Consider the following 27,302-nt stretch of genomic DNA (forward strand, 5'->3'; position numbering starts at 1 on the left):
TATTTTTACCGCCGCGCACGTCGACGCACGACATTACCATCAAGGAGACATAGGATTTCGCGCGTCAGTTCCAGTGATTCTCGACGGATGACGCTACGTCGAAATTCCTCGTGCCTTACGACATTGTCGCGTGTATCGTGCGATCTTCGATGGCGGCGTTGTCGCTGTATGTGGACCCCTACAGAGTTGGCTACGGGGCAGTCAAATGTCTCGTAGAGGAACTACCTCCGGTTACAAGTCAAAACAAATCCCGCGAATATTTCGTAATCGTCGAGGTCTGTGCTCGGTTCGCGGCTGGGCGCAGGGAGACGTCGGCATCGCTGTCGGTTCGATAGGTTACGGTCAGACGAGTCTGTTGCCCGTTTCGCCGGATGAGGACAAAAGGGAGGTAACCAGTAAAAAAGGAAAACAGAAAGCGGTAACGAACGACGAGGAAGAGACCGACGAGAAGGAGGAGGAGGAAAAGGAAGAGGACCGAGTTGAAGACCAACGTGAGTGGAACGAGGACGAGCGGACTGGGAGCAACCTTGTCGCGTGCGGCTGCTCGAACGTTGTCGACGGGATCGAGGATAAGGCCGCCGATGTCGAGACCGTAGCCGACATCGAGAAATGGTTGAAAACGCGAACGGAGTCCGTGTCGAGCATGGATCTCGACGGAATGAAGTCCGAGGAGGGCGTCGACCGGTACCTGGGCGAGGAGCTCCAGCATGCTTTCCTGGGAAAGGACCCTGACGGTCTGTCGATCGACATCGATATGTCCGACAAGAAACTCAACCTCACGGGTTACGACCCGTTGCTGCAGGAGCTGCAGAACGAGAAGCTGCTCGACGAGAAGGACGGCTTCATATTGCCAGAATTCCAGCTGGATCATTTGGAGACGCTCGCGTTGTCTCCAGACGACATGATGATCGCCGGCGAGATATTACCGTCGACGAGCGCTCAACTGACCCTGAGCGTCCCCCACAGGGACGTCGAAGGGATGTCCCCGGAGACCGAACCGAGCTCGTTGATGAAAATAGTCACTGTTCCGGACAGCCAGGAATCACAGAATAAGTCCACGCAGGTCGTCGTGGATGACTTGCATGGTATAGATAGCGCGGATAAGGAAGTTCGGTTGCCGAAAGACAACAGCTCTTCGGAGAATAATATGAATCTCTATGTGCAGGATCTCAGTTCAGAGAACACGATGCAAGAGCTGTCGGACGGGAAGCTGGTCGACAGCGACTCTGAGAGCATGATAGAACAATTGAAAACTAGAGCCAAGGCAAAGCTGGAGCCGCGTATCATTAAGAAACGTAGAAGGATGCAACGATCGACGGAGAGAAACATAGATAACGAAGCTAAACCGTCTGGAGACGACGTCGAGGACGACGAGAACGGCGTGATGGCCGTCGTCGCCATATCAACGGACAAAATTTCAAACATGACGCAAATCGTTATAAACACCGGGAAAGAAGAGCAGATATATCAAGGGAAAACTTCCGAGCTCATAGAAGCCACTGGAAATATTCCTATATTGCCAAAAATAGAGACTGCGACCGTGTGGAACGGAACGATGGAGCTCAATACAGAAAATCTTAGCAACCATCACGAGATGGTGATATCGAAAGCCCTAGAAGAGTTAGGGATCACGGATGATAATTTACAGCCCGTGTCCGTTAACGAGCACGGGAAAGTGTGGCAATGCTTTCGCGAAGATTGCAACAGACAATTTAATAAACTACACGCTCTGAAAGGCCATTTACTAGCGCATTACGGTGTTAAACCCTTTAAGGTAACCGTTTATTCGTTCATTATTTTTTACGTTCCTCCTCAATTTTTACACAGCGTTCAACGAATGTTTACCTTTTCCAGTGTGACTTCGACGGTTGCGCCTGGGCATTTTACTCCGAGTTCAAGTTGAAACGGCACAAGGAGACGCATTTAAAACGGAAGGACTACGTCTGCGAGATAGAAGGATGCAATCGTCGATTCACGACCATTTACAATTTGTGGAGTCACACGAAGTTGCACAGCCGCCCGAATAAAATATTGTGCCACGTACCAGACTGCCAAGCGAAGTTCCAGACGAAACGGGCATTGGAACTGCACATGAAGTCGCACGATCAGAGCCACGCGCCGTACGTCTGCAAGCACGAAGGTTGCGGAAAGAGATATTACAGTAGTAACGCGTTGACGTCGCATCAGAGGTGTCACAGTTACAAGGACGTGGACGTGAAATGTTCGTGGCCAGGCTGCGGCAAGGTGTTCGACAAGCCCTGCAGACTGAAAGCGCACATACGCTCGCACACCGGTTGCAAACCATACCTCTGCACGTTCCCGGACTGTCATTGGGCATTCTCGTCCTCCAGCAAGTTGAAGAGGCACCAGAAGAAACACACGAACGAACGGAAGTTCGTCTGCGACGTTCCCTCCTGCGGGAAGGCGTTCATGAGATCGGAACATCTCAAGGAGCACAGATTGACGCATAAAGACGGACGTTACTTTCGGTGTTTCATATGCCACGCGCAGTTCTCTGCAAAAAGCAGCTTGTACGTTCACATCAAGAAGCATCAAGTGAAAGAGGGAGAGACGGACCCGCACGATTCGTTCGGCGGCCAGACGAAAAAGAACAAACCGAGGGAACCGCAGTGCTCCAGAGCGAATCCCGTTTTGAAGTCTAAACGAAAGTCAATAGATCTGAACGTAAACGCTTATCTGAACATGTCGTCGTTGTCAGATAAAACGGAAGACGAGACGGTCATTAGTAATAGCGAGAATCAAACCGAAGACGACGACGCAGTGCCTCGACGGGATCGATCCAAAACTCTGTATTATTGTCCGGTCGAAACTTGTACGCGTTCGTACACTACGAAGGCGAGACTAAGGGCGCACATGTCCAAGGTACACGGTACACCCGTCGAGGAATCCGATAAGACGCCTGAAACGATCGCCGATGACACGGTCTGCGATATGGACTACATCCTGTACACCGTTCCGGCGCCAGAGCAAACGGAGCAGATGATCATGGTCGCGCCCTGCGACGCTGTGATTGTCGATGCCGCGGAGACGAACAGCCCTCTTCGCGAGCAGGAATCGCCGCATTTCGACGACTCGCTGAAACAACCGGAAGCTCGTTCGGCCGGCACGGCTCCAGATCAGAAGCGATCGATCGATCAACACGCGAAGAAGGATCAGGGCTCGGCGCGTACCGATTTCACCATCTCCGACGTGAGGAGATTGAAAGCGAACGGTGCTGTTTCGAACTCGGGCGTCGGCGCGTCCGACGTCGTGTTAGGTGCGAACGATATGGAAGAGGGTTTATTTCTCACCGAGGAATTGCCTTCGATGTATTATCAAGACGACGCGGCGGGTACGGAGTATCAGGTATTGTTACTCGATTCTGTACCCTGCGAGAATACCATTAATCTGCGGGGACTCGAATAATTACTGACGATTCCGAGGCGGAAGGCGGGAAGAGAAACTGATCGTTGTTATTTTTTAATGTAGGATGAGGATGATGATGAGGAGGAAGTTTTAATATGGTCTGTGATCCGAAGGCTTGTTCTCAGCCGTACGTTCACTTATACTGCAGTCCATAATTGCTTCAAATCGTTATTTTATTAATAAATTGTTGCTATTTTTCCAGAAAGTTTATACATTGTTCCATTGTACATAGCATTCCTGAAACCTCGTGTGTACATACAGCTGTTAATGCACAATATCTCTTCGCTACACTCTGACAAACGAGTTCACATTTTGTAACGTACACTGCACCGTTTCGTACATTGGAATTTTTATTGTCACGTAATTCAGTAGTTTTGAGATTCAATAAAACGAAGTACATATGAAACAATGGTTGGAAAAAAAAGATTGGAATGTCTCGATATGTGATATAGCGCAAAGTGAAAAATGCTCACACTTTCAAATTCGAACACGACGACAACGACTTCATCGTCTTATTCCCTAAATTCAATTTCTACCGATTTCGTACATTTCACTATGTGAATGATCGCTACAAAATCATTTTAAAAATACTTATTCGCACGGTCACGATTCCACGACTATCATCGTTGGTGCAGTATTTTATTGGACGGGGATGAAACTAATTCGCCCTCTTCGTAGGCGCTACTCGTAATTGCCGATAATTGAAAATTGCCTAAGAATACATACATTAATACTTCGAAGTATGAATTACGATCGGTTTCAAAAACCTTTAAACAAATTCTCCTATCATCTCTAGTTCTCAAACGATATTATCGCGTTTCTCGGTAGTACAAGCCTGACTTTCCGCGTACGATCTCCCCAAGTTTCTGTCGACCCTCAAATACAATTTATTCTTGACGTTCTCTAAGAAACACATGAGGGAATGGACGATAGTTATGAAAACTGCCTGACCTATGCACACAAACGTAGTTGTCACGGGTTTCTTCCAGTCGAGTATCTTATAAATGTAATGGTAACCGTTTTTATCTAAACCACCCGCTACGTAATAAACGATAGAAAACGTTACGTAGACAAACACTATGGTCAAACTCCACCAGAAGTTCCTCAGTCTGAACGGGATACTCGTGACACAGTAATCCAGTATCATTAAAATAGTGTTACAAATGTGTAGCATGACGTTCAGAGGATCCAAATAGTGGATTTCGGGATTGTATATGCTACACCAGTAGGTGATCGTGACCACGAGCGCGGTGTTCGTGGTCACGACGTAAAGGAACCAATAAACCCTGTCTATGAACCCGAGCTTGGACGGATCGGAATCGGATACCTTCTGTTGCCTCCATCGTCGCGACACGAGATAGCCGCCGAGTAGAGCTTGGCTCAAGCCTAACGTCAAATCCCAGTTGGTCAAGTATATCGGCCACTTGTCGTACATGGGCACGACGTTGGGCTCGTAGCTGCCGAACTCGAAGATCGAGCATACGATGATGCATGCCCAGGCCAGGAAGATCAACCAGCGATACAGGAGGTACCACGTCGCTACGTGTCTCTGGCACTTTGGTTCGGTAAGAGATCGTGGATGCGGCGGCTCGTCCTTCTCGTGGAACCATTTCCTCGCTACTTCCTGGCACCAGAGTTTGTTTACCATCGCTCGACGACCTGCGAATCAATAAATCTCCGTCTCTAACGATATCTGATCAATTGCTCGAACGTGAATCATTACTCGAGAAACAAGCAGCAGGAGTTCGGAAAGGACACTACTGTGCGAGACGCGCAGAAGAAATTACGAAACATTGGGAAAACGGGGATTTCCTACTACCGGTCGCCGATCCTATAGATAAGAACGTGGAAACTGAGATTAACGTCATATCATTCAGGAACGTCGGTTTAATTCCTAGAATTTAAATTTGTCAGCGTAATGAACGTTACGTCGTTCTGTGACACGTCCGTGATCATTCGTTACCGGTGATTTTCCCGCTCAAAATCCTGCGATCAAATTCGAAATCGATGTTCATTTGAACTCGTGTTCAATTTAAACACCATTTGTTTTCGTATGAATTCGAACACGGCCATGACAGACGTGAGTTATTGCCGATAAATAGTTTAATTATATGTTTCGTGAAAAATAAAAATGTGGAGGAGTCACACAATCGTTCATTTGGAACATCGATTACCGTGGGTGATGACGACTTACATGACAAACATTGTACGAGAAGAGAAAGAAGTCGCCTCGGAATGAAGAGGCTCCGATACGATATTGTCACCATATTTTATGTTACAAACTCTTCTAGGAGCTCGACGAGTGAGGCAGTAACGATTCATGGAGGTTGTCTAACCTCTGCGAAAGAGCAGGCAATCTCAGCTCTGTTCTAACTGGAGCACGAACTCCTCTAAGAGGAAACAGCTCCGACAGCGGTTCGAGAGAAACACAATAGTAGTGGTTCCGGTCTCGCTGTAGCTCATACGACAGACCATGCGCTCGTCTCCCCTCTACGAGCCAGTTTACTATGACCTCGAGAACATAGTAAACGGAAGCCATCCGTTTGGTATCTCTCTCTTTCGAACCGAACTATGTCTCACAGTTCGAAAACTAGATCCCGTTAAGACAGAACTGAATGGATCAGGGAATCATGAATGATGCGCGCTTTTAAATATGTTACTTCAGCTTCGTCTTACGAATTTTAGCTAAACAGCTGAATTTTGGTCGATGATCGAGCGTTTTTTTGAATCATGACGATAAGTACGAACGTCGTGAAATTATTCAATCTGATAAGTAACCTTGCGCAAATATTTACGTTTTACGCGGTAATCGTTTCGTGCGAACTTTCGATAAGCATTTCTCGAAGTTGAAGATTCCTTAGACACGGTTCTGGGTAATTCGATAAAATGGATAGTTAGAAAATAGCGATAATTCAACGTAGAGTCGTGGACGATCGAGGCGCGAACGATCTGTAGATCAGGCGAACCGGAGCGGAGGAAGGAGCGTGGCGGCGAGTGGTCGGTCGCGCGCTACGTTCGGACGATTGAGGTGGGACAGCCGTGTAAAATCTTTAATCGCATTGTCGAGACACCGGCGCAGATGGGACCTCGTTTCAACTAATTAACCCTTTTGGCCCGAGGAGCTGAGGTTCGCACGGGCAGCGTTATAAGCTCACGCATCGGCGCGCACGTTCCTGCGTAAAGGTCGTGACAGCGCGTTCAATCGGCCAATACCAATTCCCTCTTAATTTATTATAATTCACTACTATTAACTTTGGGATCGCTCGTGGTACAGGTAGCGGTTGTACCGAGAGTTTACACGCTGTCAGAAGACTATCGATCTTTCGTAAAAGGATTCCCGGGTCAATTTCTTTAAACGATAAAATGGTAAACTGGAGCAGGCGCGGTGATGTAGGAACGTGAATTTTTAACTCGCGACGATCAAAAAAAGACAGGACGATCGATAGGATTTCAAGAACCTATATTGTACGCGAGATATGAAGTTTTTTCAGTATAATTGAACGCAACGATAAATTTAGACCAATTTGTGACACCCACGTGGATTGTCAGGAGAAGAATTATTTTTGCGACGAACGACGAGAGAGAATCGCGCGGCTACTTAAGGACAGACTCCGATCGAAAATCAGACGTGTCGTTTTGTCTCACTTGATGGTTTTATACTTACGAGAAGAGATACAATAGATCCTCGCTATAATCGAGTCGCTTGTTTGCGTCCCGTCGTAATCGAATCACTGAACTCAAAGCACTTTGAGTGCTGACTGAACAATATAATTCGGCGTAATCACTGCAATACTGACAAATCCTTATCGATCCGATTGACGATCATTCACATCGATACGTACGTGTTTGTGATATTTCTTACTATTGTTTCGACGATTACGAATTGTTAAATGCGTCGCACGCATGAAAACTATTCGATGCGTCGAAGGAAGGAGACTCGTATTCTACCGTGGATAAAATAATTTACGCACGGTGAGATATAGGGAAACGATTGTCCCGTCCTAGTCCGTTAGTGTTAGTTAGAGAAGGAGAAGAACGTAAACGGATCACGAACCGAGTTGTCGACCAGACAAGAAGAGGGAGGTAAAGCCGTCGGGGGCTGCGACGCGATCAATGCGTTCTTCGATTCCGTCGATCCTCGACGCACGCCTGACCCGTCACTGACCAGACCTCAGGCTCAGGTCTGATCAAAACCCTGCGAGTCAATTCGATCCGTGGCACATTACTCTTTCCCTTCCTCCGCCCTTTGCTTCGCCGTCCATTTAAACCGCCCCTGAACGCCCGAGCTACGATCCACGCGTTCCGAGATCGTACGATATTCTTTTCTCACCGTTCGTCACGTCCATTCTCGAAGACACCGACCAAATCGAATTTAACGAATTTACATTACTTGGTGCGTCGAGGTCGCGGTCGTATTTTGTATATTGACGTTTACTAACCGAGTACTACTTGTTATTCCTTGGTATTCGCGACTCTGGAAGATCGAGGAAAACGGGAAGACACCGATTCTTCAGACGAGCCGGTCAACGATCTCGAGTCTATCGCTCGTGGAAAAACCGAAGGAACGCGCAAAGTTTTTAGGGCCGTCAGTCACTGGGAAGTAGAAACGCGCAAGAAGACTCACCGCTTGGAACAGAAAGGCGACGAGCAGCACTTACAAGAAATAAGAGGAAACGCGAACTCGCGCACCACTGCGAACCGCACAGTCGTGAACCACGAGAATCGTGAAAGAACCCTTGAGGACCGTTCCCCGGGACCCTTCTATCCAGCACTGAGGCAGTCACGCTGTCGCTAGCACGTGTATACCCGGAAATTCGATTGCTCAGCAACAAAGATTAAAGTATTCGTTTCACCGTGAGATCCGAACGACGCGGCACGAGCGACACGGTCGGTGGTCAGGGGGAGAGGACGAGAATCTGCGAGCTCGAAGGGAGATCGATCAGGGCCACAAAAGGTTCGCACCGCATAGCGTGGCGGACGTTGAGAAGCGCAGATGTTCCTTGATCCTGCTGTCGATGAAGGAAATCTGTTCCGGCACGCAGCCGTTCTCGATTTTCTCGCACTCGGGAGGCATTTGAGTCCGGCCTCCTGTTCGACGTACGCCTGGCCCGTGACTGCCCGGCAACCGGCTCCCGCGTGCTTCTTCGGATCAATATCAATCCCTGTGCACCGGCTGCTCGGTCCCCCCAATGTTCTACGGCACTGTGTTCCCTGCAAACATCTTTTCGACACGTTCTGATAATAATTGCCTCTAACCGTCGGTTTCTTCTCACGAACGATCCCTGACGAATCGATCATTGCCTCGCGCCTGAAATCCTTTTTCGTCCCATTCGTTCTCGTACGTTCAGTAATGAAACGAAGGCCAGAGTAAGACGTACGTCAGTCAACAATAAAGACGTACTCTCTCTTCGGTGTCATCGAGCAGCGACGTTTCCTGTATCGCTAAGGAGCCTCGTGTTATGCTTGGTCTCTTAGGAGTCGTTTACTTTTAATTCTAAACAAGGACGAACAATATCTTCAGCCACGTGAAGAACTTATTGTTATTAGCGAGATAGAAGCGTTACGCACGATCGTTGACTAATTACCTGTAGTCCAATCAGAAACCTTCGATATTAAATGGCATGTAGGCTGAATGTCGTACGTTAAATGTATAACGGATTTATTTTTAATGACGAGCTTCGCAAGGTTTTACAGCTAAATACCGTTCAACGTTGCGAATACGAAGAAACTCGGAAGACAAAGAAAGTACTGCGCCATTATTTGGAGAACTTTTCTGTTCGATCGGATGATCTGTGTTACGCACTCGTTTCGTGCGAGACAAATTAACGACTTGCGCAACGCGTTCGTTCGTTAGGACCACGATTTTTCCAATTTCTTGGCTGTACGATGCACCTATGTGTAACGCTTGATGGAACGCGTGATATGTACGATGGTTCATCGAGTCCGTTACGAAAGAGATATTAAATGAGCAGTTTGAGCTTTCGAATTAGCAGTTTTCATTAGGAGTAAACGTTTCGAATAAAATTGTTGATTCGTTTCGACGAATATTCAAACGAAACGAGTCACGTGGTCAGGGAGGATCAAACGTGATCGAGTAAGTATTCGTGGCCGTTTCTGACGGTTTTTGGGAATTATACCAGCGATGGATTCCTTCGTCTCGACGAGAATCATAAATAGCATTTCAAAGTGATAGCCATTCCTTGATTAAATCGTCTTTTAACATTCGGATGTTAAACAATAAAGTTGTAGTTGCAGGAAATAATTGTCGAATCTCGCTGCGAGATACGCGATTGATAAAACGCGTGAGAGAACGGTAGGATCGAATGAAAGTTTTCTAGAAATCGTTAATTGGAATCAGGATGGTCTACCGGGGTAGGAAGGAAGGAAGCCCGGCGCAGAGAGGCGATTGGTCGGCTGGAATCACCAGACTTTCCAGCCACATGCACAATAGCCACGTTCTATCGCTTAACCGACACCGGGCGGGCACTCGTCCCTTACGTGTGATAAGCTATTGAATAAGACCACCGGTAAAACGCAGCGAATACGCGGCAATTTCGTCGCACGCTCGTTTCGAATTTATGACGCACGTAACGCGTGTATCACCTCAAGCGAGCACGCGCCACGCAACCGATCGATCCAGTCGAATTAATTTCTCACGAGATCTACGACGTTCTTCCAGAACCTTATAAATCCTATCGTTGGAGACGAGTCCCTTGCGCAGTAGACGGTTTCTACTCACTGGCCTTTATTTTCTATAATTTTACGTGTGACGGATATTTGGACGATCGGAAGCATACTTTCGGCGTTGCGCAACTTTTCTTGCCAGCTTCGCGTGCTCAAATATCTGCGATTCGTTTGCATCGCGGAAATCGTGCCTCGTTACGTCCGCAAACGTCGTTTGCATCGTGGAAATTGTGCCACGTGAAGCTCGCGTCACGAGAGATACCGATGAATTTTACGAAAGCGGATACGATGTCAATTTGCGCAAGAATGCAACTTTTTTACTTGTGACTGCACGCGCTTTTTCTACAGCCGTCTCCGGACACAGTCCAGGAGCCAGCGACAGATCTCTTTCATCAAAACTACCACAGTTGAGTTTTATTTATGTGATAAATGTAATCTTATAACGAAGCCTCGTGAATGTCAGCATTTTAATCACCAAAGTTGCAAAATTTATGTAACAGTTGATATTATTAAAAGCGATCCAAACTGTACAATCAGCTGCCTAAGTCGTAAATAATTATGCGTCAGTTATTTTGGGCTATTATAATACATTGTTGAGTTTAGCGATACCGCCAAAGTATGAATAATCAATAGCTTTACGTCTATCGTGCTAATTACTTTTAGTGGCAATTTCAATTTCAGCGGTATCACTGAACTTGATGATTACCGACGTTTGTCCTCTATGTAGCATCAGACACGCATTACTGCAATGATGTTTAAGTGATACGATGTAATGATTTTTCAATGGACAAAATAAGGAAAATGACCCGAACGAATGATCATTATTCGAGATGAATTCAATGTCAAGTTCACAGCCGGGTATGCGATTTGTACAATGAAACTTAGCATTCCGCCTTCGAGCTGTGAGATGAAATTGCGTTTGTCATACGGGAAGGAGCCGAAATCGTTAAGTAAGAAGGAAGAGAAGACGCGATCGGTGGAAAAGACCGCGTAGACACACGTGGAACGAGTATCGTGGATCTTGTCGCGTACCGACGAGTTCTATTTTATAAATACACGAGACCGTTGCAGGAAGGAATGAACGCTGTGAGAATACCGGGTTCTCGTGGTTCGTCGACTTGCGCGCGTCGGCTTCGTGTACCAAAAATAATCGAGACGTTACGTCTAGCCGGCCTCTGCTCGGTTTCGGGAGGCTTCTTCGAGTGCCAGTCGTTGCGAGCATAAAGTGAGAACGAACAGTGAGAAACGACGTGAAATGACGCGTCGCGTCGCATGGGCTCGGTACACTCTTTTCTGCGGTTGAACACAACTTGATATCGCAAACGATGAGATCGTCGGGAGTCGGTGGCCGACCGATCGTTCTCCTCGTTTACTTCCTCTGCACCGGTTGCCTCGCCAAAGATTGGTACACGTGAGTAGCGCCTAGCCGTTCGATCGCGCAACGAAATTATGTACAGTTATTTTTGTCAGTCGTGCGCATTTTATTTCTTTAATAAATAATCGTTAACCGGTTCGCAGAGTTACACGATGGGCTGAAACGTTGGGCGCCGAATTATGGGAACTCGCGGAGAAGGTCGCCAGGCCCGACGAACTGTTGAGCGTAAGCTATCACTTTTAATAATTCACGAGTCTCTAAAAATGAAACCATCTTTTCGTCTAAACGCGCATTAAACACGGAAGCGAGAAGACGTAAGTACGCGGCGTGTACAGATCGTTCTTTTGAAATTGAAACGTGCTTCCAATTATGCACAAATCCCTTTCGTTAAAATCGACATAAAAAGGAATATGAGCGAACGATGAGTGAGAAAACAGTCGGGTGATCCGGATAGCTAGACGATGAAATTGAAGAAAAATAAAATAGGAATCGTTTGCAGAATTTGAAAGGGTTGCGGTGACAGCGCGTATCGACCTACGATAAATTGACTCGTCGACCCGTTGCCCCGGCAATAATAACAGCGTCGTTAATAAATTTCTACCAAGAGATTAATTAACAGGGCAGGCCATTATCGATGCCCCTGTACTCGCGTGGCCGTGACGAATTGAATTGAGTTGTATGACGCGAAACTGCGCTCGTGCGATCTCCATACAAAAAGTGCAGCGTCGGCTGTTCAGAGCGCAGCTTCCGTGCACAGATGCCGCCTGCGATACCTTTACAACGGGGCGGCGAATCGCACTTGAATTTTTTCTATCTCGAATACTTCAGGACTGATCGATTAATTATTGCGTTCATCTTTAGTAAACTCGGTGAAAGATCTAAACTACGGTCAAAGAAATCGGATGAATGAACGTAATTCATTCTCGCTTTTCAATCGTAACAAGTTGTTTTGCATAATTCGATTTTACGAACGATCTATTCGATGTAATGTGAAATAATCTGTTTTTCTGATTATTCTCGGTAATGCAATGACGCATCGCCGTCGCATGGATCGTGGGTGTAGTTAATAATAGAACGGAGCCAAGATTCGTAATGTAACAGGCCGTTAGTACCATTTAAGCGTTCGAAGTGGGACACAAGATATTTACGAGGGCACGTTTGGCGTCCATCGATGAAAAAAATCACTCCCGAGGACAGTTCACCCTTTGGTTCACGTTATTCAGTAATTGATCTCGCGTTTTCAACACCGGCGTGCGAAAACCGCAGCTGTTACCGTTAACGAGTCAGGTGGTGAATCTGGGGTGGTAGTGGACCAGGTGTCGACCATCGGTTTAGTTTTTCAATTTTTTCGTGTTCCAATAAAAATGAGATTTGCCATGAACTTCTTTTCACCCTCCAAGAATTACAATATACGTCTTACCGTCGATGCTGTACCTACTTTTATAGACTACATTCATTCGTTATGTAGTAGTAGTACTAATTTTATTATAAATGCATAAAATCTGCGATCTACTCGCAACAAACCGAGACTTTATGCAGGTTTCATGAACCCCTGGAGGCATCGCCCTTAAAATCTCTGTTCTGTCCTATTTTTAATTCACTACCCCCGCAATCTTCATCGCGTGCGTGGTATTACGAGAACGCTATCGCTCAACTCGAAACTTCCGTTCCGATCCGAAGGAAGGCACGGAGTTCATTACGTATTGTCGAGAGAAACAATGCGACGCGGTGAACGCTGGCATGTGCGGATAACAAAAAAGAAGGGGAAAAGAACGGTGGTTTCGGTGGAAGAAATTAATAGTAGTGTGGCGTGACGGGAAGGTAAAAAAGCGGTAGAATCCAGGTCAAAGACATGGGCTACCGGATGAATTGCAGAAATACAAAGCTATGAACACCCGGGTGGAGGATAAATCTGGGGAGGAGCTGGTGAGCATAATCAGCGAGAACGTTGGAAGGATGCTCAGGCGGAAGATGGACGCGGTGACCTGCATCCGTATCGCCGCTGAAGAGAACGCGGAGACCTGGGAGGACGACGGGGAGAACATCACCTACGTTTCCGGGAAGTACAGCCCGGTGCCGGGTCTACCGAAGCCGTTCATCCCGGAGAACATGCGGAAGAACATGTCAGCGTACAGGTTTGATGAAACAGTATTTGACTCGATTCTTGTCTCGTCCCCGACTCTCGTCGAGCCACCCGAAAACGGCACGGATCTTCGTCGAGCGATTCGGTGCGACGACATCGGATGGAATCGGGGCGAGGGGCTCGAAACGTCTTCTGGTGAACGATCGAACCGCGAATCGCATCTAGCGTTCTGTCCTGCTCTAAATAGCTGAGCGATCGAAGACGTTCCGAGCATTCGCTCGAAACCGTGTCTCCTTGTATACGTGTACGAACGGTGTTGTTCGACCAGACCTTGTAAAGCGGGAAACGATACGTAAGGCCGTACGTTAGCCACGGGAAAACTATTTTCAGGGAAATAGAGCTGACGGCAGACTCCCATTTCTATAACATACCGGTGAACACGAGCTTCTCTTCGGTACACATACCGACGAACGTGTACGACATGTCACCGGCGCTGATCGAGGACATCAAGAAGACCGAGGCCCTTGACGACGTCTTCCGGCAGAACTACGAGTCGGATCCGGCCCTTTCCTGGCAATATTTCGGCTCCGTCACCGGCCTGTTGAGGCAGTACCCTGCCATGCAGTGGCGGACGGATCCTACCGAGAACATCGAGACAAAATCCGAACCGGAAGACGACGAGAATCCCAACGACGAGGATAACGAGGAGGACGAGGACGAAAAACCGGCTGATATTTATGATTGCAGAGTACGCAGCTGGTTCATCGAAGCAGCGACTTGCAGCAAGGACATGGTGATCCTGATGGACACCAGCGGGAGTATGGCCGGCATGAGGAAGACCATCGGTGCGAATCAAACCTTGTCTCACTGATCGAATTTCGAATTGATAAAAATTTGTCAAACTATTTACCAGTCCTTCCGGATCTAGTATTCGCAAATTTTGCATTCGCGGGATTCGAAAATTAGAACGCTCGAACCGCGTTGACGGAAACCGTTAGAATACACCGAATGTGTACGTCATACTCGGGAGTAGGCTTGCGGTTGTTCCGTGTAAGCCGTGTAACGCACGCTTGGAATGCGCCGCGTAGCCTCAGATACGCGGCTATTGTTTCGGACTAGATATACAGATACGTACATATGTACGTATCGCGCATTTGCATACACGTATCCCGCACCGTGGAGACCTTCGCGAGTTATGCGTTTCACGATCGAAGCTTGATTTTCGTCGTTCATCGACGTCTATTCGACGAGCCTAAGCTATGATCGTCAGCGATGACCGAACCAATTACCCGTTTCATCTTTTTCAGCTAGGACAACGGTGAACGCGATATTGGACACGCTCTCGAACAATGATTTCGTGACCGTGCTCAGTTATACGAACGTAACATACGACGTGGTCGATTGCTTCAAGGACATGCTGATACAGGCTACCCCGGAGAACGTGAACACCTACAAGAAGGCCATAGTCTCGGTGAAAACCGAGGGACTGGCCAACCTGACGGAAGCCTTCGGCAGAGCCTTCAGCCTTTTGAGCACGTACAGGGATGCTCGTGGCTGCAGCGCCGACACGCCATGCAATCAGTTAATTATGCTCGTGACGGACGGTGTGCCGGGGAACTTGACAGAAGTAAACGGCTAAATGATCGTGTACCAATTACTTAACGTACTAATCGTCTTTCTCCTTTATTAAAAATATACCCGGTCTAGCTAATAGCGGAGTCTTTCCTCCAACGCCGAGAACACCAGCGGTCATTCGCATATCAATCGTAATTAACGAGATGATCGTGTTCGCCTGACCTACGACTTCCTGTGAACCGTCGGGTAAGAGATCGCGGCATCGCGTCGCGTCGAAATCGTGCGACGGTCCGATTTGAATCGCGAGGAGAGGAATTGTCTCGCGTTGGGAAAAGAGAAGGCGCCGCGGGATTTCCCAGCGAGAGATCCTCGCCGAGTAGCTCTTCAATTTTATGAGATCCCACTCGAACCAGCGTGGAACACAGGTCTCTGTCTTTCCATCTCTCCTTCTTTTTCGTTCCTTCCGTCTTTCTCCGATCTTCCCGACCTCCCCTTTTCTCTCCTTTCCGCGACCATTTCCCTCGGTCTCTTTCCATCTTTTTCCCCGTTTCTCTATCGGTCTACCGTGTCTCGTTCTCCTTCTCGCGCCGCAGCCTGTTCTCGTTCCATCGAAGCTCTGCCCTCCTCATCGCTCCTTCCAGCGCTTGGAAAACGCATCGTCAACGATAACGTCGCGCGACACGGTTACGTCACGATTACGCGCGATTTCATGCTCGCGAAACACGATACGTGTAACGCATACTACACAGTACATGCGCGTTCCTCCGTTTCACTCGGATCGCATCTCTTCATTTTTTTAAATCATACTCGGTTTCAATCGAGACGAGCATTAATTTTTTATTCACACCGATAAAACGTGTTTGTTCTCTATCGGGCACGTTTCATCGGTACCCAGGTGTTCAGATCGTGGAATTGGCGAGACAACGACACTCACATACCCGTACGAGTGTTCACGTATCTCCTGGGCAAAGAAGTGACGAAGGTTCGCGAGATCCAATGGATGGCCTGCCTGAATCGCGGTTACTACACGCACGTTCACACCCTGGAGGAGGTCCGCGAGCAGGTGTTAAAATACATACCCGTGGTGGCGCGACCCATGGTTCTCCAGGACAAGGTTCACCCCGTCGTATGGACTCACGCCTACGCGGACATCACGGTACGACGCTGACGATCTCGTTTCGTGAAATTAATTACTCATTCCTCCCCCACGTTTCGTATGAAATCGAATTGGCTACGCGATATCTTTGAACAAACGATCATTTTCATAACGATCCATTAAACTGTCTGTCCCAGAGACGTTTGACCCTTGAGAAAGATGTCAGACGTAGGTGATCTACCCTGTACGTCGTACAGAGCGTAGACGTTCCAGGCTCATTCAGTTTTAAGGAATTTCATTTATAAAATATTCGATGATACCGTGTCACCGACTCTGTAAACAGTTCTGATTCGCATTCCACTAGAATCCAGCACTGGCCACTTGGCTGTGGCTAGTGATGCGCCACGAGGAGCAACGGTCGCGGCTTCAGAAATATCTGAAAGGAAAGCGTCTCGGCGTGAGAATGAACGAGGATGCGATCTACATACAGCAGGTTGAAAAAGAGTAGAGTAACCACCACCACTACCCCCCCTAGAAGCTTGAAAGCCGCCTTGTCGTTGTGCCGTTGCTATTTTTTCTTCCCTGATACGTCTAACCGATCGTGCTAGGCCAGGATCCATAGGCGATTGTGTTTAATTTTGTTTTTAGATATTGTCCCCTGTCCCGGTTGAACTTTTTGTCGATCCCGCAGGATTCCAGTAGAAACGTAGTGGTTTCACCTTGTTGCATGCGATTGCCCAATATTAACGCGATCCTACACTGTAATTCGAATACTCGTCGATTCGTACTACATTTTTTGTTACGTCGTATCCAGATCTGTCCTGCAGCGAGAAAGAAGGATACACTCGTGTTTCAACGATCGAAGCTGACGATAATGATTTGTTTTACGCGTGTGTAACAGTTGCACAAGGACGAGGACGTGCGGCAGGACGCGTCGACGTTGAACACGACGGCATGGCAGGAGTACAGGCTGCTCACTTCCGTCAGCACGCCCGTGTTCGACCGCAAAGGGAATCGGAACAATCGAACGAGAATGGCCAATCTGCTGGGTATCGTCGGGACCGACGTGCCGATCGACGACATACGAAAGCTCACGTTGCCGTATAAGCTCGGCGTCAACGGTTACGCCTTCATCGTGTCCAACAACGGTTACGTGATACTGCACCCCGATCTCAGGCCGGTCTACAAGGGCAAGCTCAAGCTCAATTACAACAGCATCGATCTGACCGAGGTCGAGATCTTGGACGACGGCCGGGGGCCCAGGTAATTTTGATCTCGTGCCAATTGCGAATCTCCAATAATTCAGCGCTGTTCGCGGTTCGAAGACGAAAGTCTTGAGGAAGGATTCCGGTTTAGAACTTTTTTCAGTACGTATAATCTCGGGTATTCGAACGAAGAAAACACGAACCTTCTGGTATTGAAACGTCATAATGACCAGAGGGATTCGTGTCCCAGCGGGTCGAGGCACGTAACGCGTTCTGAAACTCGTCTCGCGATAAATATCGATTTCGTGCCGGGGTGATAAAGGGTTTTTCACTAAAAACGAGTGCAGGAACCCGGGGCCGGAGTTGTTGGACCTTCGCGCGGCGCTCGTCGACCACAAAAGGGGCAGCCTGAAAGGGGTGCCGGTGAAATTGCATTACGACGACAACCGGCGGGTGAATCTCGAAAGACGCGACTACTTCTACGAGCCTCTGCCCGGAACCCCTTTCGGTCTCGCGGTCGCCATACCGAACTACGGGACGACTTGGATCAAGGTAATCGATCGCTTCCGGGATATGTCGCACGTACACAAGGTGTCGCACAAAGAAGTTTACCCGACGCTTATGTTGTTGTCGAGGTCGGAGATGAGATCCGAAGGAATCAGAACCTGAACATAGACATCTCCGGCTTCTTCGTGGGGAACAACTGGCGGGTGCATCCCGGGTGGGTCTATTGTCGTTTCCACTATCTCGAGGGGCACGAGTTCGACGGTCCCGAAGACGAGCTGAGGTACTTTTTGGACCTGTTGAACAAACCTGGCTGGCGATGGGCGGAACAATACGACGCTTACACCCTCGACGAGAACGAGACCGACTACGTCCCCAACTGTGGTAGACAAACGCTGTCGCACGAGGATTACTACTGCAACAAAGAACTGATGCAGCTGTTGATATTCGACGCGAAAGCGACGAACGCCAGTTTCAACGGCGATTTCGTGTTGGAGGACGCCCGGGCGAGGCACTTGACGGAATTGTACGGGATCTTTTTAAGATTCGTCGCCACTCAGAGCGGTCTGACGAGGTGGCATTATCTGGATACGAACAAGCTACCGGGGACAGAGGAAGACGACGGAATCGCGTTCGGAGACCTTCACAGAAGGGCCGTCAACGAGCCTTGGTACAAAGGCGCTATTTTTCAGAACATTCTTGACCCGAACAGCATATCTCTCTCAGGTGCGAAGCGTGTCACCAAGGGTAAATCAAGCAAACGTCCCTCACGGTCCGTCGAAACGAAACAAAAGCTGACGATAGCTTCATTGATTTCCCTTCGGAATACGAGGGTTCCACTTCTTTCGTCGTATCGTCTCATTTGTCTCTTATAAAACAACTCTGTACTTTTTGTATCGCGCGCTAACGTGCTCCAGTGACGATAAAAGTCACACGATGATATGAAAACTGATTATCTGTGAAACTCGATCGATTTTTCTATTAACGAAAATTACAACCAACGATTCGAGAACCGTAAGCTCCGTGTGCTTGATTCACCGAGTTTCAGACTCGAAAATCGACTTTTTTACGATAATAATCATCCACGTGGAACGATCGCAGTCCCTACGGAGTTTAGCTTCGACGCGACGCTGACCGCTTCGATTGGAATATTCCCAAAGGACGGCGGCAAAACGGCGCCAGCCGCGGTGATCGGCTTCCAAATGCCGATGAAAGACCTCTACGATAGATTCATCGAGTTGACTTCGAACCCGAGCAACACCAGCAACCTAAACTGCGGCTACGAATGGATAGATTGTTACTTGCTCGATCAGAACGGATACGTGGTGATATCGGAGGGGCACAACGACACCGGTCAGTTCATGGGCACCCAAGAAGGTGCCGTGATGAGCTCTATGGTAGCTCAGGGTCTCTACAATTCCGTCGAGATCTACGACTACCAGGCGTGGTGCGACGACCTCGTGAGTAATTTAATTCACGCCAGTAAAGTCTTCAGTATCAGTAAATTCGTTACGCTCGTGAATAGGACGCGGATTGTTTTTTATGTTTAATTTGAGAAATGAAATTTAACGAGTATCTGCAGCGCATTTACGATTGTATGAAAGCAAGTTCGTCCAAGAGATTCTCTCACCCGGGTCCGCGATTTTACTCGATTTCTCATCTATCGTAGACGACAAACCGTGTAGCATAAACTTACAGTTCGGCAAAGTTTCGTTACCGAAGAAGCTCGTTGAAAGCTTCGGGCGACTCGCGAGGGGAAAAAAAACTAAATAATCGTAAAGTTCCCGAGGACCGGTCATGTCTCAAATCCCCCTCGTTCGGTAGACAAAAGTTTCGGTGCGGCGGTGTAGCCGCGAACATTTCGAAAACGAAGTAAAACGAAACTCGGCCAGGGGAGAACAGTTTTCCTCACGCCGCGAAACAAAACCGTGTCCGCAGCGTATCGAGGCTGCGGCCAGCACTCTCACGGAGCCGTTGGTGCACGTCTGGAAACTGTTGCTCTGGTTTCTGCTGCGCGTGACGTGGTTCATGACCCAGTTCGTCGACTTGCCGGTCGGCTACGCCAAAATTCACTTCGACGAGGACGCGCCCGACCCGCCGCCCCCGCCGCGACCCTATCTCTACCACTACCCCTGCGACCAGAAGAGGACCCTCTACATGATCAACAACACGATCGCTGGGCAGGGTATCACCAACCACTCGGACCACTGCTCGAGGCCCTTTTATGCGCGCAGGGTAGGTATCGCTTTCGTTCGATGACTACTCACCGTGTCGAATACCCTCTTCGTCGAGTGAACTACGCGTAGTCCTTGTAGAACGTACATCGTTCACCCTTTCAGCGCTCGTGAACCAACGACTCTGACGAAGCGTTTCGCAGACGCGTGGGAAGGTCGAATGATCAAATCGTTTCGTTGTCTTATATTCGATCGGGTTTTCTAGGTACCGCACACGAACCTGTTGTTAGTGGTGATCGACACGTTGTATCCAACTTGCTACGAGAGACTGGAGGTGACTCCAGTGAACATATCGCCTCTGGAATATACGAACGGTACGGAGAGCGCGCCCTGTCATAAGATCCCGTTAAACGACTTGAAGAGACGACGCCTGGAGGGTTGTTTCACGGAACATGCCTTGGAGTACGAGATCGAGGACTGCGGAGGGGCATCGGAGCTCACTGTGTCTCTCGCGCTGTTCACCGTCGTTATCGCCAGAATTTTATACACGATTGTATGACCGCGATTAACGACACGGATCTCGTTTCCTGCAACGTGAACGTCACATTTCTCTAATAATAAATACAATAAAAGTAACAGGAAAGATCACAGGAGTGTATTTTATTGGTAAAACCCTTTGACCCGTCGTTTCCCGAGATGATACTCGATCTTCCCACTGGACCAAACGCGTCGTTCCACGACGAATCGATCGGGGCGTAAAAACTCGCGAAACATCCTTTCAGCCTTGAGAGATATGAATTTCTGGCGGCGCCTCGAAGTCTGCTGGAAGGATGAGAGGAACTTGCCCCAGAAAATGTTTTCCTATCCCGCGCCCATCCTCTCTGCCCACGCCCGGTCGTAACTTCTCGATTCGATCCCGATTCTCTCGTCTCGTGACAATGTCTAAGTCGAAGCAGTCTACTTTGTTAAATGAATCAGCAATCTGCGAGAATCATGATTCGTAAACACGATTCGGTATCGAATTCCCGACTTCCTGTAAACATGGTTTCTATCTAAACGTTTAAACGTCCAGAAGGAACGAGCAACGTTCGCTGAAGAACGTCATCAGCGTAGGACGACGGAATGCGTGGTCTCGTCTGAAAACCACCCCCGCAAGAATCGATTCACGAGACGAGGAACGTAGCTGGAGAAGAAACGCGCTAAGCTTTCGGAGACAAACATTACTATCAATTTGGACGGGAACGGCGGGCGACGCGGCGCCGAGACGTCGTCTCGCGTTTCTGGCTTCGCGGCGCCCGCGCGCAGGTTCTCCGGCGTCGATCGATAATATCGGCGAACAGCGCGGGGGAGCGAAAACGGAGTGAAAACGGAACGGTGCGCGCACTGTGCATGGCGACGACGAGCACGACGACGACGAGCACGGCCGATTCGGAGTATTCTTGATGTCAGTCGCGAACCTCACCTCAGTCTCAGTTTTGTTTACCGTGTCCTCGCGTGAACACCGGAGCGGCTTACGACGTCCGAGTCATGAGGTCCCGCGTCCTACCTGCTATCGCCATCCTGATCCTGATCGAGGCAGCCGACCCTGGTGACGGCATATCGTCCGCTACGTAAGTCGTTCGACGACGTTAAATTAACTCACCGGAGTTAATTTAGATCTCTCGTGGATTTCGCGTCGGTGAACGGGGTGACACGATCACTGCACGCGCCACCCTCTTTCGTACGTACGGGGAAAAACGTGCGCGACGGTGCACGTTTTTTCTGGTCGATCTGTTTTCCAATTCCTCGTAGAAATCGTTTCCGATTGACAAACAATTTGAAGCTGGAATTTCTTTCCGATTCTAACGCATCGACACGACCACTGATCTGTCGGGCACAAGTATAATTTATAAACAGTCGAGTGACATTGTACGATACTCTGGAGAACCGCTGAAATCGTCATCGGTTCGTTCAATTATAAAATCGAACGAAGACGTGATCGAAACGATTTCTTATTTATTAGCTTCGGTATGTTGCTTCGGTTTAAAATCAAGAACCGCGTCGTTGTTTTCTTTTCCTTCGATTCAACGCTATTCACGCTAGTTGCGTGTCCACGGTAAATGCTCGACGTAAATTGGGAATTATAATGGTAATGCGGATTTTCATATCAGTTTGTGTCGACAACGACTCGATTGATCTCTCTTTAACAGAACGTTCAAAGATCAGCTGAACGAATAACTCATTTAACTATTATTAACTATTTAAATATTAACGCCCAGAGTGAAAAGATGGGCGCACAGATTGGGTTTCGAGCTGTCGCAGCTGGGCACGTACGTGACCAACGTGGAAAAGTTCCACGAGAGCTACAAGCAGGCGACGGTGAAGCCACGTGATGGCAACGCTCTGGTCCACGAGATCGCTAAAGACATCAAGGCCATGATGGAGTCCAAGATATCGGCTATCAAGGTTCGCTCACTATGAAAAACCGATCGTTAAACCGGTCACATCGATCTAACGAACGACCCGAGTCACGAGACATTATAAATCCGCGTTCTCAGAGAATCATGGACGTCGCGGAGACCTCGGCTCTGTCCGCGCCGGACGTCGATCCTCCGAAAAACTACAACTTTACAAACGCGAAGAACAACACGATCGAAGTGAGGCACAGTAATCATTTCGGGGGCCAAGTGAACCTGACCATGTCGGCGGTCCACGTGCCTACGAACGTGTACGAGCGAGCCTCGAACGTGGTCAGGGCGATCAGGTGGTCCGAGGAGCTCGACAAGACGTTCATCAACAACTACGAGCAGGACCCGTCTCTCTCCTGGCAGTACTTCGGCAGCGCGACGGGATTCATGAGACAGTACCCGGCCACGAACTGGTTCATGGAACCCGTCGATCTGTTCGACTGCAGAACCAGGAGCTGGTACATCGAGGCTGCCACCAGCCCGAAGGACGTTCTCATTCTGATCGACACGTCCGGCAGCATGACCGGGATACGCAGAGAAATAGCTAGGCACGTGGTGAACAACATTCTCGACACACTCGGCAACAACGATTTCGTCAACATCATCACGTTCTCCAACGAGACCAAAGAGGTAAAACGGGCTATATCCGAGTCGGCCGAGACGATGCAAATTGAATCGAGCGATTCGAGGATCGATCGTTGACGCTCGTGTTCCACAGGTAGTGCCGTGTTTCAACGACACTCTGGTCCAGGCGAATCTGGCGAACGTGAGGGAATTGAAAAGGGCGATCATGAACCTCGACACGGAGAGGATCGCGAATTTCTCGTTGGCCTTGACCACCGCGTTCGAACTGCTCGAGAACTATCGGATCGAGAAAGAAGGCGCCAGGTGCAACCAAGCGATCATGCTGATAACGGACGGGGTTCCTTACAACTACAAGGAAATATTCGAGACGTACAACTGGCGCGACAATCTGGAGGAACCGTACAAGGCCGACATGCCCGTTCGGATATTCACTTATCTGATCGGCAGAGAAGTGAACGACGTGAAGGAAGTCCAGTGGATGGCTTGCGCCAACAGGGGTTACTTCGTTCACCTCTGCACCCTCGCCGAGGTCAGAGAAGAGGTACTTAATCGATAAAACACTTTTTCGTTGACGCAGTCTTGGCTCCGGTGGAGGAGATCTAGTCGGACGGGTATTCGATCGCATTCGTATTCGCACATTGATCCGATTCATTGAGAGACGAGCTGTTGGCTTTATTCATAATTGTGAGACCACGTTCATCACGCATTGGCTGATTGATCAGGTACTCAAGTACGTTCCCGTGATGGCACGACCGCTGGTCCTCGGTCGTAACGATCACCCGACCATCTGGACCCCGGTTTACGCGGACGTGACGGACCCGAAGATAACCGACTGGCTGTGGGAGCAGAGGGAGAGCGAGGAGCAGAGGGAGCGGTTTCTCAGGAAGCGAAGGGAGAGATTGTTCAATACCGAGAAGCGGGACCGGAAGTTCGTGAAGAAGCAGAAGGAGTGGCACGAGCAGGGCAACGAGCTTCAGAAGTACAGGCTGATGACCTCGGTCAGCATGCCGGTGTTCGACCGGCGGGAGAACGCGGTAAGTGATTTCCATTTATAAGAGGGCCTCTCTCGAAACGTACTAGGGAGGTTCGTACAATTAATCGTACGATTACACTCGAAGGGAAATGAGAAGAAACAAGTGCTCTGTGGCGTGGCCATAAACGACATAAACTAAAAATATCCTGCGACTCGTGTCGTTATCCACGGTAAATTAATATTCCGGATCATCGTTCGCTCCGTTCTATTAATGTCACGGCGGCGCATACGCGCGAAAGTACTCTCGACTCGATCGATTAACACGTCGAAAAGAATCTGTCGTGGAACAGCTACGAACGAACGAGCTCTGTCTAATTATTTTCTTTAACACGCATCCGACGAAACGTTCGGGCCATCGATTAGAAACGCCGACGCAGTTCAGGGTTCGACGTTTAGAGATTCGAGAATGCGAATGCATTAAATATTATCGCACGTATTCACAAGACCATCGTTCTAGCACGTCTCACGACACGGTCCCCGATCACGATCCCCCGTTTCGATCGATCACCCGATATCAAGACGTGTCAGCCCCGAGTTTACCCTCTTTACCCATTGGCGAATGAAAATCGTTTAGCCGCGCGTAATCCGGCCGCCCTCCCGCGATCGTCTCGCGCGCATCTTTCTTTCCTTCGGTTTTAAGTTCCTGTTTGTCCACAGAACATCACAAGGCAGGTGCTGGTGAACGAGGCGTACTGGGTGACAGAGACAAGAGAGGTTGGCAGCTAATCAAACAAAAAATGACACAAGCAACGTTGTTTCAATGCATAGAGCCCCGTACCCTTCCCTGCGACCCTTTCTTTCGTATTCGACCGCGCAACGCGACCCGTTCCGATTTCCGCGCTCGACGACTCCACGGAGCGACGTTCTCGACGGCTCTCGTTCATTTTTATCGAAATCGGACAGAGCGGAGGAAATCCAGGAACGATCGTCGCCGCCACGCGACCTTCTTTCGTTTCCATTTAGGTCCACGTTCATCTCTCCGGTATCTCACTTTGGGCTAACACTCGTACCTAGTTTTAATCATTAGGTAGGTTTAGGTACTTACTTTAGTCTACCCCGTGCCCTGTTCGAGACGAGTAGAAAATAATAATAAAAAAAAAAAGGATGATCCCGCCCGCCTGTTGGATTGTGAACGGCGACACTCTTCCTCTTAATATCGTTATTGAAACTCGTAGAAGAACTGGTTCTTGCAGTGACCGTACATTATCATACGTATTACGAGGTGAAAATAATTTTGATCGGACGTAAACAGAGTACCGAGCACACGTGTAAACGCGATTGCTACGGTACCATTTGATCAGTTTTGTTGAGTGCTAGATCTCGCTAGACAAGTAATACAGTAGATTTAATTGAAACGTCGCCGTTCCGATCACCGTCGGAAACGAAATAGATCGCCGATCGCGCTCTCCTTCGCGAGAGTAACGCGAGTCTCGTTCGAAGGAAGATCGACGGTCGTCGGAACGGTAACGTCGTGGCTAATTATTGTGATTTGATCATTAACTTAGGACAGCCTGCGTCAGACGTTAATTGTTCTTATTGTGTATCGTTATTATTATTGAGATAGTAGTTGAGCTAGTTACACGTCCAGCAGTACACGTCAGTGATTATTATTATTATTATTATTATTATTATCATTATTGTTATTGCTACTGTTCCTTTTAGTAACTATCATTTCTTTACGTTTCCTTTGATATACTAGAACATGTGTCGTTAGACGAATTCATTGTGATAGCATTTATTATTGGAGAAAGGTAGACAATGCTTATGGTTATGCGACTTGGGATGATGATGATGACTCGTAATTAATCTCGATACACGAAACTCGGTTCCCGGTGTTACGGGATTTCGCTTAAACCCTGTTGCGATTGTTTGCGCAGACACGGATCGCCGATCTCCTCGGTGTCGCGGGCACGGACGTTCCCATCGAGGAGATAGAGAAGCTCATGATGCCGCACATGGTAAAACATATACATCGATATATATATATCGAACGAACAAATCGATTTTACCAATTATTCCCGTATACCCGTTCGTAGCTCGGCGTCAACGGATACGCGTTCATCGTGACCAACAACGGATTCATCCTGATACACCCTGACCTCCGGCCGGTGGTGAGTATCCGTGAGTTTGGTCCCAACCGAACAACGTTTATTAACGCGACCAGCGTGTAGTTTCAGAGTATTCTGAAGCCAGCGTACAACAGCGTCGACATGGCCGAGGTCGAATTGATGGACTCCGATAAGGAGCCCAGAGACTTTGACGAAGGACTCATCATGGTAAGTTTCCGTCTTTTTTCGATCGGTCTTTCTCGAAAACGAACTTCCACAGACGTTCTCTTCTTCTCAACTTATTTTCGGCTCGAGAGATCCTTCGTAACGTGATTACTCTCGGCATCTGTCTAATTATTATTATTTGCGCAGCTTCGAGACGATGTAGTCAATCAAGCGAACGGTAGCGTGACACTGCACACCAAGTATCATTATGATAACATGGTGAGTACCTCGTGGCCCAGACAAATTCACCTCTCTCACGATGTCAAGGCTGCACGAACCCTTACATAAAGACAATGACGAAGCATCCAAGTTTTAACAAATACTAGATATTAGATTAACAAAACGGTGCACAAAAAAGCTTTTGGCATAGATCTCACGGCTCGTACAGCCTTCCGAGTTTGTCATCGACTTTGCAGAACTGTCTTCCGTCGAAGTCGTTAACACCCGATTCCTCTTTATTTTAAAGAGACGCGTGGGAAGAGTAAAGAGGAAGTACGACTACACCGGTATACCGAACACTCCGTTCACGGTGGTGGTCAGTCTTCCGGAACACGACCACACCGGAAGTTATCGCGTGCACGCAACCGAGGATATACACCGGTCGAACGTCAGCGGTAAGGAAACAGTCCTCTGTTCTATTAAGTATGTATTGGCTATATAGTCAATTCCAAACGTTTATGTACTTTAGAAACGCATTTTTTTTAAATAAATCAGACATCGGAAGAACAATGCTAATAATAAACAACAAAAAAAAATTTTTTTATTTTTCCGACATTTTTCCAAGGGGTACCCCTTCAAATTTTGCGAAATTTTCGTTTTTTGCCAATAACTTCGAAACCGTA

The 27,302-nt window shown here is 48.3% G+C and overlaps 4 protein-coding genes across 10 annotated transcripts in view; 3 read left to right on the forward strand and 1 right to left on the reverse strand.

Moving 5' to 3' along the window:
• Window positions 1-125: 125 nt before the first annotated feature.
• LOC108631004 (uncharacterized) lies at window positions 126-3,832 on the forward strand. 2 transcript variants are annotated; one of them, XM_018034653.2, is made up of 3 exons: window positions 126-1,774; window positions 1,855-3,366; window positions 3,490-3,832. In XM_018034653.2, exons 1-3 carry the CDS (start codon window positions 206-208, stop codon window positions 3,604-3,606), a joined length of 3,198 nt encoding a protein of 1,065 aa, XP_017890142.1. In that variant the 5' UTR covers window positions 126-205; the 3' UTR covers window positions 3,607-3,832. The 2 variants fall into 2 exon arrangements, with proteins under 2 accessions (XP_017890142.1, XP_017890144.1); XM_018034655.2 differs by having other exon boundaries at window positions 1,855-3,580.
• LOC108631005 (peptide chain release factor 1) overlaps window positions 3,581-27,302 on the reverse strand; it is a 31,066-nt gene continuing 7,344 nt past the window's right edge. The window contains exons 1-2 of one of the 2 annotated variants that reach the window (XM_026818560.1): window positions 8,389-8,591; window positions 3,581-5,085 (exon numbers count right to left, since the gene is read on the reverse strand). In XM_026818560.1, coding sequence (XP_026674361.1) covers window positions 4,226-5,085; window positions 8,389-8,500 — 972 coding nt within the window. In that variant the 5' untranslated portion in view covers window positions 8,501-8,591 and the 3' untranslated portion in view covers window positions 3,581-4,225. Of the gene's footprint in view, window positions 5,086-8,388; window positions 8,592-27,302 lie in introns of those variants that run through there. The other variant, XM_018034657.2, reaches the window with a different exon arrangement.
• On the forward strand, window positions 11,255-20,770 carry Ca-Ma2d (Ca[2+] channel Muscle-specific alpha2/delta subunit). 2 transcript variants are annotated; one of them, XM_018034651.2, is made up of 13 exons: window positions 11,255-11,521; window positions 11,629-11,710; window positions 13,361-13,620; window positions 13,959-14,413; window positions 14,876-15,195; window positions 16,039-16,299; window positions 16,604-16,732; window positions 17,141-17,502; window positions 17,792-17,996; window positions 18,080-18,674; window positions 19,050-19,408; window positions 19,887-20,183; window positions 20,388-20,770. In XM_018034651.2, exons 1-13 carry the CDS (start codon window positions 11,436-11,438, stop codon window positions 20,679-20,681), a joined length of 3,705 nt encoding a protein of 1,234 aa, XP_017890140.1. In that variant the 5' UTR covers window positions 11,255-11,435; the 3' UTR covers window positions 20,682-20,770. The 2 variants fall into 2 exon arrangements, with proteins under 2 accessions (XP_017890140.1, XP_017890141.1); XM_018034652.2 differs by lacking the exon at window positions 16,604-16,732.
• Window positions 21,479-27,302, forward strand: part of stj (voltage-dependent calcium channel subunit straightjacket) — an 11,719-nt gene continuing 5,895 nt past the window's right edge. For 2 of the 4 annotated variants that reach the window (XM_018034647.2, XM_018034648.2), the window contains exons 1-11: window positions 21,479-21,732; window positions 22,381-22,567; window positions 22,660-23,199; window positions 23,288-23,695; window positions 23,877-24,188; window positions 24,845-24,901; window positions 26,065-26,145; window positions 26,224-26,298; window positions 26,359-26,463; window positions 26,608-26,679; window positions 26,927-27,074. In XM_018034647.2, the coding sequence (XP_017890136.1) occupies window positions 21,650-21,732; window positions 22,381-22,567; window positions 22,660-23,199; window positions 23,288-23,695; window positions 23,877-24,188; window positions 24,845-24,901; window positions 26,065-26,145; window positions 26,224-26,298; window positions 26,359-26,463; window positions 26,608-26,679; window positions 26,927-27,074 (2,068 nt within the window). In that variant the 5' untranslated portion in view covers window positions 21,479-21,649. The remainder of the gene's footprint in view (window positions 21,733-22,380; window positions 22,568-22,659; window positions 23,200-23,287; window positions 23,696-23,876; window positions 24,189-24,844; window positions 24,902-26,064; window positions 26,146-26,223; window positions 26,299-26,358; window positions 26,464-26,607; window positions 26,680-26,926; window positions 27,075-27,302) is intronic. The other 2 variants (XM_018034649.2, XM_018034650.2) reach the window with 2 other exon arrangements.

The sequence above is a fragment of the Ceratina calcarata genome, unplaced genomic scaffold, assembly GCF_001652005.2.
Source record: "Ceratina calcarata isolate Rehan_Ccalc_2016 unplaced genomic scaffold, ASM165200v1 scaffold8, whole genome shotgun sequence".
NCBI classification, from domain to species: domain Eukaryota; kingdom Metazoa; phylum Arthropoda; class Insecta; order Hymenoptera; family Apidae; genus Ceratina; species Ceratina calcarata.

Bases quoted from the DNA above. Each gene is read 5' to 3' on its own strand.
- Ca-Ma2d (XM_018034651.2), top strand. From the start codon at position 11,436: ATGAGATCGTCGGGAGTCGGTGGCCGACCGATCGTTCTCCTCGTTTAC. The intron at 11,522-11,628 runs GTGAGTAGCGCC...ACCGGTTCGCAG, and splicing joins CTCGCCAAAGATTGGTACAC to AGTTACACGATGGGCTGAAA. The intron at 19,409-19,886 runs GTGAGTAATTTA...CCGTGTCCGCAG, and splicing joins AGGCGTGGTGCGACGACCTC to CGTATCGAGGCTGCGGCCAG.
- LOC108631004 (XM_018034653.2), top strand. From the start codon at position 206: ATGTCTCGTAGAGGAACTACCTCCGGTTACAAGTCAAAACAAATCCCG. The intron at 1,775-1,854 runs GTAACCGTTTAT...TACCTTTTCCAG, and splicing joins ACGGTGTTAAACCCTTTAAG to TGTGACTTCGACGGTTGCGC. The intron at 3,367-3,489 runs GTATTGTTACTC...TTTTTAATGTAG, and splicing joins CGGCGGGTACGGAGTATCAG to GATGAGGATGATGATGAGGA.